The sequence below is a fragment of the Bolinopsis microptera genome, chromosome 2 (assembly GCF_026151205.1).
Source record: "Bolinopsis microptera isolate Bmic1 chromosome 2, MBARI_Bmic_1.0, whole genome shotgun sequence".
NCBI classification, from domain to species: Eukaryota; Metazoa; Ctenophora; class Tentaculata; order Lobata; family Bolinopsidae; genus Bolinopsis; species Bolinopsis microptera.
The window spans coordinates 13,735,676-13,747,105 of NC_087073.1; the positions used below are offsets into that span (position 1 = coordinate 13,735,676).

The following is an 11,430-nucleotide window of genomic DNA, read 5'->3' on the forward strand; positions in this document are numbered from 1 at the left end:
TGTTTTTCGCACGTGCAAATTAGTAAGAAAGAGTAGTGGGTGGTAATTACTAAAGCATTGTGACCGTACACTGTACACTCAGCAAAATTATGCACTTGCGATATATCGTCCTCCGTTATTTGGTCTAATGTTCTTATATCAGCCCTTGGGCATTGCTGGACGGATATGAGAAGAGTAGAGTAGTAAAGAAGAAAATACAAGTTCTGGTTTGGTGATCCTCCGTGTGTCTTGTCAAGCTAGTGTTAACTTTACAACATTCTGCTAGACTACACCATGGTTTGATGCTTCCCTAACCCAATCCCTAACTAGAGCATATGCTAAAACCCTAACCCTGTACGAGAAATTAGACCAACTTCCTTACTTGGTCATGTCACGTGATCGAGACAGTTCTTCGCCGATATCTCGCGAGGGGATATTTGCTACGTAATTCTGTAATCCTAGTGTTTTAGCTTGTAAACCAAAGAACCAAGACGATCATAAAAATGTGTTGGGAGCTTTTAATCCACATCACACTTAAAGTTAAATACACAATTATTATATAGTTATAATTATAGATCATAAGATTATATAACTTTAATATCAATATTATATTTTAAACTTGATGAAATCTCCCCGGCAACGGCAGACCAAAATACTTTCTACAGTACGGAGCTAGTTCATGAAGAGAAATTAGAACATAACTGCAATTTTTAAATTTCCTCCAATGACCAATGAAGCTTTAGACTAGCGGGTTTTTAGTTATATACATTATATAATTTTATTCAAACCATTTAAATAGAACATAATATGGACATCTTAAAGATCTGATAAGTGGCCTGAAAAAGAAAGTCAGATACACAATTTAAACTTCTAAAGTAACTTCTTCCACCCTGCTTTATAATTAGAGGCTAATATTCTTAAACTGTTCAAATCTTTTGTATTCAGAATGTATTTATTACTTCAATCAAAGTCTCAATCAGTCAATATAATCCGTTTAATTCACTAATAAACATAATTATCCTCTATTACAATACACTAATAAGCTCTTAAAATAAATGCTCCTTTTCAAAACAGAGATATTTTCTATTTTCATGTGCTCCGAGCACGATGTTGTGGCGAGATGAAATAATTACTTTTAATTAGACACAGTCTACAGTCTTCATTAATATAAAATAAACGCAGGTTACCAAGGTTACCAAGGCAGGGGCCGACATTGCCTGTAATTAAATACACGTAATTGATAACTTTAAAATTAAATTTCTCATTTTTACCTCTGATCGAAATGTCTTAAAGCCATACATGGTAATTCAAAATTTCATTGATGATTGATCTGTACTTACTAACTTGCTTATAACCTTGCATTTTTCTACTGGTTTTAAATTGCCACTTATATTTGTGACCACTCCCATCTTTGCAAAATGGCAAATGTTAAGCTTGTAATTCTAATATGACGAAGCATATGTGAATAATGATCTGAATTCCAAATTTTTCAAAAACATTTCCGGCCAAACTTTTGACCGACCTTAGTTGTGTGGGTAAGTAAACATGACCACACAGGTAGGTAACCATGGTAACAGGTAGGCTCAGCCTGACGATAAAACTCCCCAGCAACTGTTTTTGACCGGTCTTTAGTCGTCCGTTCGTACGGTTAATCAGTTGTAAAGGTAGCCATGGTAACCGTTTGTCTGTGTTTGTAACCTGTCTAGAATTTCGTCTTTAGAGCTACTTCATAGCAACGACTTGTCGCTGTCAGATCAATTTGACAATGACTAGTCACACTCGCAGTGACTAGTTATTATGTAGTACTTCACACGTGAGACCGGCGCCAGTACACTTCTATACCTGTTGTGAATTACTGTCACCAGGAAATAGCAGCAGATTCGAAACAAGGGAGATTCGCTACTATAACAACGTAGATTCGTTGCTATTAGTAATGTTATTTGGGATTCTTGGCCAGATAATTGTCCTCTTCCCACTTTACTGTTACAGGACACGCACTCGCAATACTCCTTCTTGTCGAGCTACCAGTTCCCTAAATAACACCTCATATACCTGGTGTTATTAAAGCATCATTATTGACCTTTTATTCATTATTTTCCCAGGCTATTATATTTATGTTCATAATCATAGAGATTCTGCGGAATGACAGGCTAAGCGCCGCCCAGTAACCATTTTCTTAATAGTTTGATGCTCGTGGTACACCTAGCTAGTAGCTATAACATAGCAACTGCAGTGACGAAACGTACCTATGTGTGCCGCCCGCCTTTTTAATGGGTTTATTTAGTTCCCCGCCAACCTAAGTAGACGATATCGGTAAAACATCTGCGACATCTTTGAAGTTTGAACGCGCAGATTCCTAACCATTACCTATCGATCTGTAGTGTGGTGTATGTTACTCTACTATAGAAAACTGAGTAATATTATTCCCCTGACATGTTACCCATGGTCGTGTTACCATAGAAACATCACCTTTCCTGGATTGTATTCAATCTGTTTAGATAAGATCTATCGTTTAAATTATTTTTCGCAAGATGGCAAGTTGCCACGGTGAGCCCAGATGCAATGAGATTCTGATAAGTTTGACCTGCATTGTTTTAGTAGCTCTGCTAGTGCTCACAGTAATTGGAAACATCGTCACTTTCTTGTGAGTTACTAGCTTTCCTGCTATTAGCTGATATATTATTTGTAATATAAGCTAGGATTCCTTTTTTATGATTAACTTTTATTATCTTCAGGTTCTCCAATCTCCATCCTGATTATCATTGTTGGCACTAATTTCTGAGTTACTGTGACAACCATTTGTTTCAGAGCGTTCTTTAAACTGAAGCACAGTGCTAACAACGTGTTCTTCCTGAACCTGAGTCTGATGTATACTGTGGTAGCATTGCTCGTACACCCCTTCTCCATCTACTTGATAGCAGTACAGAACCTAACAGAACCCTCTTCTACTGTCCCAATGGTTACTTGTCAGATAACAGGGGTAATCTTCGAGACTTCCATATACTTATCACTCTTCTCACTTACTTCTGTTAGTTTAGATAGGTGAGTTACCATGACAACCAGTACCACTCACTAACTTCTGTTAGTTTAGATAGGTGAGTTACCATGACAACCAGTACCATTTACTTAGTTCTGTTAGTTTAGATAGGTGAGTTACCATGACAACCAGTACCACTCACTAACTTCTGTTAGTTTAGATAGGTGAGTTACCATGACAACCAGTACCACTCACTAACTTCTGTTAGTTTAGATAGGTGAGTTACCATGACAACCAGTACCATTTACTTAGTTCTGTTAGTTTAGATAGGTGAGTTACCATGACAACCAGTAGCACCCACTTTGTTTTGTTAGTTTAGACAGTTGAGTTACCATGACAGTGCGTAGTACTTGTGAGCAGGCAAAGTTTATCATCGGTACGCCCCGGGAGGACTAGTCTAGGTTGCCGCTCCTATTTCACACTATATCATTGTTTCAGGTTCGTTATCGTGTTCTTCCCGCTAAAATACAAGTGTTTCGTGACAGTAAAGAAGGTGTACGTTTGGATCACTATTTGTTGGATAGCAGTCTTCATCTTGGTTATACCAGTAGCAGTCAATCACGGAGTAAACTCCTCCGATTTTGTAGTGTACTCGACTGATAACTCAACAACTGTGTGTCAGGGTCGTTACTGGTTCCTGGTAATTATCTAACTCATCATGCTTATAAACCTTCCCAAACATGCATGACAAGCTGTTATCGTAGGCAGATTTTTTAAATAGCTATTTTAATAGCTTTTATGGGCCCCTTTTCTAGTATTACAACCTGATCTCTGGCAGCATTATTAACAAGGTTCTAGTATTGAAACCCGACTTTAATTATCATGTGCCCAGGAGAGTGGATCTGACTCAGAAGGGATGTCCTACTTTGAAAGGCACGTGTTTGTGCACGTGGTGGCTATTATTTACCTCATCCTATGTGCCCTCTCTCTTGCCCCAAATCTTGCAGTGATTGTGAGACTAAACCAGTCCATGTATCGTACCATTCAGAGAACTGTCAGCAAATCTACGTCTCAGCTATCTACCCAGGATACCACATTTAGGTGAGCAGACAGGCCCTGTGTCAGACTATTTACCCAGTAGTTAATCTACTATCTCCGATACCATTTTCCTAAAATTACAAAATTAGCAACTTTAGTACATATTCAATTTTGGCTACTTGGAAATCCAGGCTGCATTGAAACAGCCGAGAAATAATTTGTTCTAATGCTGCCAATTTAAACAAGGTGGTATCTTGCTTTTATTAGCTATAATTATTTGGACATACTTATAATTAATTATAATTTGTTAATCAGGTGCCCTGCCCTTCATATGAAGAATTCGACTATATTGTTAAAACTTATGCTCCGACTTCTGTGGATACTTTTCGAGAGTTGAATTACCAAAATCGGGAAATAAAAACTTTTACACTTTACATGTTATACAGGGTGTCCCCAAAAAGGCAACCAAGTGATCAGTGTTAATAACCAAAGAATAATTTGAGAACGTAATTTATCATTAACAAAAAGTCACTTGTTTGCCTTTCTTGGGACAGCCTGTAGATACTACCTGCGTAACTTAACTCTCACCACTTCCACTGCAGCAACAGTTATTTAGAAGAAAAAGATGAGACACCTGCAGATCTGATTAGCCCCTTGAGGTGCAGTGACATGATGAAACTGACTGGTAAAGCTGATATCCTTCAATCTAACCTCGTTATAATCCCCAGTACTGCCGAGTTCAAAGTGATGCCCAATATTAATAAGAGGTTGTCTCTGGGTGATGTGTGCAAGTCCTTATCCACTTCTACACTACAGAGCGAGGGGTCGAGTTCTGCAGCAAGGAGCGGCATTAAAACCAGTCCAAGCCTCGCCAGTCTGTCCATAGCTGCTTTGAGTGCTGCTGTGCCATCAGGGTCGGCTCCTATTTGCGCTGGAGTGAAGGGGATGGGGCCTTTTAACAATGCTGTACCCTCCATTAACAATCTCCCGACACCTATCGTTAGAGCTCCTTCGAGAAAAAGGTTCCAAGCTACTGTCAAAAGCAGCATAAAAAAGGTAAGCTATGTCGCTGTATGGAACCTTATTGCTTGAACTATGTAACTTGTGATAAGACACTCAAGGTGCCTCTTACAGCTCTGCTAGCAAAGTAGTGTTTTTTTTAGATGATAATTCAGACTGGTATAGCTTAGTTTTCTCTGTTTCTTGGTGAACTATAATATTCGAACATCAAATCCTTTTGATTTGAAATAACATTTTATAAAGTAACTCTTTCAGGTCTCGATGGCCAACACGTTCATAATACGAAACCAGCTGGCAGTCAAGAAGACTCATCAAGTAAAGCTCAGGAAGAGACGACAGAGATCAATAGTGATAACTCTCATCATCATGTGTTTGGTAAAACTATTACTAATAATACTTATTCTAAGTTTTACTTACTGTAGCATTACTACCACTATCACTACTATCAGCCTTTTTGCTTTTGCATACATTTTTACAAAAAGTCAGATGATCGTTAGAAAATATATTATATGGACACGTTCATTGAAGTTTGAGGATATTGGTAAATATTAGTGACCCTTCTGAATGGCACGATGATGTAAAATGTGTCACACTATGAAACTATATAAACCCTCTAACCCTAAGATAATCGTTTCATCCTCTAGATAAACTTTGTCACATAACGATATCTTTATCAGACGATAAGATATCGCTTAAATGCGGCCGGCAGTGAGTTGTAAACTTTGTCACACTATAAAAACGTGACGGAGTTTATATGGACCCCTTGTTGCCGTGTTTGACCAAATTTTCGAATTTCCAATTCATAGAATAGCTGTATATGACTATTATCTACATATTTAGCGACTTTTTTCCTTAAATGGTAGCACCATGTAAACTCCGTCACACATTTAAGAAATTTATATGAGGGATGTTTATGACATCCTGACAAGAAATGCCGAATAGTCTAGCATTATTTTGTGAGCTGAATGTGTTTGGAATTGTTCACATATTTCATTGTTATAGGCAAAGAAAATACTACAATATAATCAAGGTACGATGTTGGATACCTGAGTTCTATATCTTTCGATAGCAACTCCATCTATGTATCTGCTTAGCTTCCATCACTGATCCTGGTACTTGAGATTCCAGGTGTGGCTTTAAACAATGTTTTAAGGGCCCAACACTCAGCTCACTCAGTTGATGGTAGAACAGTGGGTCTTTGTGCGATGTTGTAGCAGGGACTCCACTTCTTGTTTTCTCTTGCTAACCAGATTGCATAGGAACATCTGAGAGCAACCAAAGCCGCCTCTTGGAACACTGCTTTCTTTACTCTCTTTGTAACACCAAAGTAGTTTAGTAGGGCTGGTAAGGTATGATGCCAGAAGCCTCTACACCCAACCTCTACCGTAAAAAGCTGAGCTTTCCACCCACTGCCATGCAGCCCAGGAATAAGCTCTCTGTTGTAACGTGCTTGTTTACGTTCTACTTGGTCACTAAAGTTACTCTCGTCACCAACTGTCAACTCTACTAATATGACCACCTTTCCTTTATCAGACCAGACTACAATATCGGGACGTTCTGCAGTTCCGTAGATGTGCTGGGGGAACTGTGCTGGGAGGTCATCTTCGTCCCAGATAATCTGCCAATCTTGGTCTTTCTCAAAAGGGCTCTCTCTTTTCATCTTCGTCTTTGGTTTTTGGTAACAGCTGCTAGATGACTTGAAGCCTGTCCAGTCCTGAACTTCAAGTTTGAAATCTTTGTTGTTGAACTTCTCTATTTGATCCAGTAGGGATTTTGCAATGACCCGCAGCACGTTGTCATGCCTCCAATTGTATCGTTTGTTGTTCAGCGAGAAGTTGCAAGCTACCAAAATGTGCTTAATGTTGCAGTGTCTCCATCCGCAAAGTGGACAGTGTCCTGTGTCAGCATAGTTCCACAGGCTCATGTTTGCTGGAGTATTTGCAACGTCATGGGTTGCATTGAGGTGGAACTTAAGAAGAGCAGGGCTCATCTTGTAGTTGTAAATAAGGTTGTTCCAACCTAGGTCTAGCTGCATGGTGTTTTCCCATGTTAAGAATTGTCCTTGAACTCCCTTGTCTACCAGTGTCAACAGGATATCCTGCTCTGAGATGTGGGATACCAGTTCTTTCAGTTTTTCCTTTTCACTGGCTACACTCCTCTTGGATCCCAAGCCCATCCTGCCTTGCACTGTTACCCCTACTAACTCTCTGAAGTAAAGATCTCTTTCTCTAGCACTCAGCTCATTAGTGTAACCCCACCGACTGCTCCCTTCTTGTTTCTTGGCCCTGTGCTCGTAGACCTCCTTAACTTTAGGATCCTTGCTGTTCTTTAGAGAGTAACCTTTGGACACCTGAAGGAACTTGTATAAGTCCGATAGTCTTTTAAGATTTAATCCAAAGCAATCCTTATTTCTGTAAAGCACACTGACAGTAATTGTCTTTGTTACACCTAGCCATTTCTTCAGATACTTCGTACATATTGCTTCAAGATCTTTGACAAAACTAACCGGGAGATTGTAGATCATCAGGTCCCAGGAGAGCTTACTGGTTAGGAGGTTGTTGTAAATCCAGCATTTCATCACTCCATTAAGGCCTGATCCGTCCACTGCCTGAAACAGTGTAATCAGTTTGTCTTCTATCAGCTTCTTGGTATCTTTGAGGCCCAGATCCACATATATCCAATGGCCAAGAAACTTCATCGGTGTATTTCCAATAAACTGGATTTGAGCTCCATCTATGAAAATTTCAGGGTCATAGGACACATACCTTCCATCTATAACCTTCATCCCCAGGGATACACATTTACTCGGCTTGGCTTTCATTTTCCTTGACCAAGTAAGAAATCTTTCCATCACATCTATTAGCTTCTTCATCTTTTCCAGCCTGGGAGACATCAGAGTTAGGTCGTCAGCAAAAGCACGACTTGACGTGCTGCTAGAACTAAAAGACGGCTTGTAACCCAAGTCGCTTTGATTTTTCAGGAGATCCAATAGTAGGTTGAAAACTATTAAGAACAGTACAACCGAAAGAGGGTCGCCCTGAAAAAGACCTAACATATAAAAGAACCAGTTTGTTTTCCAGTCCTTTGTCACCACTCTCACAATCAGCTCATCATAGTACTTAAACATATATTCTATGAGCCAGTTTGGGAACTTATAATGTCTTAGAGCATATATTATCAAGTTGTGGGGAACCCGGCCGTAGGCGTTCATTAGGTCCACCCAAACTGCAAAGATCTGTCGTCTATTAGATTTGGCATCCTTCAACTCTTCCATCAGAGCCTGAGTATGCTCGAGGCAACCTGGTGTCTTACGCAGGAATCCTTTCTGGATAGACGTGTCTATGTAGCTATTACTGACCATATACTCTAGCATTCTGTCCGCTAGTAATCCCATCTGCAACTTCCCACTAGTGTTTGTTTTAGTGATGTTTCTGAACTTACTAGGGTCATCTAAATCCTCAGTTTTTGCTATCAGAATGGCTTCACCTACTCGCCATTGCAGCGGGACTCTCTGGCTTTCCCATAGAGAATCCAGCAATTTGAAAACTGCTTTCGCCATTCTGGGACATCTCTTATATACCAGATATGGGACTCCATTCGGACCAGGTGATGATTTGTTTCTACGGCTTTTCAGCTTCGATTGAAACTCATTCCAGTCCAATCTCTCCATCTCAAATGCAGTCTTTGGTACTGGGGCGTCGGGCAGTCCTTTAAGCTTTACATATAGAGCACTTCTCTCCTTATCACAGTACTCATTCTTAAAGAATCTGTCAGCCACTTCCTTGGAGAAATTAAGGGGTTTGTTCTTCTTATCCCCGTCAAGCAGTTTCTTTCCAAATTGAAATGGGTTTTGTTTAAACTGTGACTGTTCCTTTTTGCTCTCCTTATTCTTCTTCTTCCTGAGCTCATTACGACGGCTTTTGTTGTGTAAGCGCACGAGTCTCAGGTACTCAGTCTTAGCTTGAGCCAACATATTCTGATCATTGCTTCTCCTAGCATCTTTCTTGTTTCTCTTAGCCTCTCTCTTGGCCAAGCGAATAACTTTTGTCTCCTTGTTCTCCTTTTCCTTCTGGGGAACACGAGGTTTCTTCGCTTCCTCTTCACCGAATCTACTTTCCAGATAGCTGTATACCAGCTTTTCTACCTTCTCCAGTCGGGACTCCACGTCCTCTGCTGCTACATTGTTCACCAAAACAATCAGGTCTTCATCAACTCCCTTCCATACTCCCTTCTCTGCTGCTGTTGGTAGTTTAAGTCTCTTTGTGACCTCCATCACTATGGCAGGCGGTTCTAAGTCTTTAAAGTGGAACTGTATATCAGAGCTTGCAGGTCCCGTTTCTGCGCTGTGGTTGTAAACCTGGCTTGTTCCCTGCTCCGACAAATTATTACGGATGTCATCTCCCCTCACCTGAGGCTCGGTTATGAGCTCCGCCGGTCTCATCTTACATCTCCACAGATGTTTTGCGACTTGTTTGAACTCGCGCTTGCACCATTGACAAATATTGTCGTTCTTTCTCAAAGGTCCTTCATCAGTTAATCCGGGTTGACCTTTGATGCTCCCCACCTGATCGGAGGTCTTGAGGCATTTATCTGTATATTGTTTTGTAGTGATTGCTTTCTGTAAAGCGGGGGCCTACTAAGCCTGTTGCTAAACTCTGCACTTTCGCAGGGGTCATCAGTCTTTCCAGATGTCACCAGTCTTTCCCAGGCGTCACTCGGTCTTTCCCAAGAGTCACTAACACTTTCGTCAGAGTCAGCTGTCTTTCCCGCTGTCAACAGTGAAACTCGCCTCCCTGCAAGGCGCCATGTCCATTTCCATTGTGAGAAAATACTACAATATAATCAAGGTACGATGTTGGATACCTGAGTTCTATATCTTTCGATAGCAACTCCATCTATGTATCTGCTTAGCTTCCATCACTGATCCTGGTACTTGAGATTCCAGGTGTGGCTTTAAACAATGTTTTAAGGGCCCAACACTCAGCTCACTCAGTTGATGGTAGAACAGTGGGTCTTTGTGCGATGTTGTAGCAGGGACTCCACTTCTTGTTTTCTCTTGCTAACCAGATTGCATAGGAACATCTGAGAGCAACCAAAGCCGCCTCTTGGAACACTGCTTTCTTTACTCTCTTTGTAACACCAAAGTAGTTTAGTAGGGCTGGTAAGGTATGATGCCAGAAGCCTCTACACCCAACCTCTACCGTAAAAAGCTGAGCTTTCCACCCACTGCCATGCAGCCCAGGAATAAGCTCTCTGTTGTAACGTGCTTGTTTACGTTCTACTTGGTCACTAAAGTTACTCTCGTCACCAACTGTCAACTCTACTAATATGACCACCTTTCCTTTATCAGACCAGACTACAATATCGGGACGTTCTGCAGTTCCGTAGATGTGCTGGGGGAACTGTGCTGGGAGGTCATCTTCGTCCCAGATAATCTGCCAATCTTGGTCTTTCTCAAAAGGGCTCTCTCTTTTCATCTTCGTCTTTGGTTTTTGGTAACAGCTGCTAGATGACTTGAAGCCTGTCCAGTCCTGAACTTCAAGTTTGAAATCTTTGTTGTTGAACTTCTCTATTTGATCCAGTAGGGATTTTGCAATGACCCGCAGCACGTTGTCATGCCTCCAATTGTATCGTTTGTTGTTCAGCGAGAAGTTGCAAGCTACCAAAATGTGCTTAATGTTGCAGTGTCTCCATCCGCAAAGTGGACAGTGTCCTGTGTCAGCATAGTTCCACAGGCTCATGTTTGCTGGAGTATTTGCAACGTCATGGGTTGCATTGAGGTGGAACTTAAGAAGAGCAGGGCTCATCTTGTAGTTGTAAATAAGGTTGTTCCAACCTAGGTCTAGCTGCATGGTGTTTTCCCATGTTAAGAATTGTCCTTGAACTCCCTTGTCTACCAGTGTCAACAGGATATCCTGCTCTGAGATGTGGGATACCAGTTCTTTCAGTTTTTCCTTTTCACTGGCTACACTCCTCTTGGATCCCAAGCCCATCCTGCCTTGCACTGTTACCCCTACTAACTCTCTGAAGTAAAGATCTCTTTCTCTAGCACTCAGCTCATTAGTGTAACCCCACCGACTGCTCCCTTCTTGTTTCTTGGCCCTGTGCTCGTAGACCTCCTTAACTTTAGGATCCTTGCTGTTCTTTAGAGAGTAACCTTTGGACACCTGAAGGAACTTGTATAAGTCCGATAGTCTTTTAAGATTTAATCCAAAGCAATCCTTATTTCTGTAAAGCACACTGACAGTAATTGTCTTTGTTACACCTAGCCATTTCTTCAGATACTTCGTACATATTGCTTCAAGATCTTTGACAAAACTAACCGGGAGATTGTAGATCATCAGGTCCCAGGAGAGCTTACTGGTTAGGAGGTTGTTGTAAATCCAGCATTTCATCACTCCATTAAGGCCTGATCC

General features: G+C 40.9%; 1 protein-coding gene across 1 annotated transcript; it reads left to right on the top strand.

The window, feature by feature from the left end:
• Window positions 1-367: 367 nt before the first annotated feature.
• On the top strand, window positions 368-5,436 carry LOC134826813 (neuropeptide FF receptor 2-like). Its single transcript, XM_063839313.1, has 7 exons — window positions 368-423; window positions 2,788-3,021; window positions 3,455-3,656; window positions 3,849-4,057; window positions 4,597-4,738; window positions 4,999-5,050; window positions 5,270-5,436. Exons 1-7 carry the CDS (start codon window positions 368-370, stop codon window positions 5,434-5,436), a joined length of 1,062 nt encoding a protein of 353 aa, XP_063695383.1.
• The last annotated feature ends 5,994 nt before the right edge of the window (window positions 5,437-11,430 follow it).

Bases quoted from the DNA above. Each gene is read 5' to 3' on its own strand.
- LOC134826813 (XM_063839313.1), top strand. From the start codon at position 368: ATGTCACGTGATCGAGACAGTTCTTCGCCGATATCTCGCGAGGGGATA. The intron at 3,022-3,454 runs GTGAGTTACCAT...TCATTGTTTCAG, and splicing joins ACTTCTGTTAGTTTAGATAG to GTTCGTTATCGTGTTCTTCC. The intron at 5,051-5,269 runs GTAAGCTATGTC...TAACTCTTTCAG, and splicing joins TCAAAAGCAGCATAAAAAAG to GTCTCGATGGCCAACACGTT.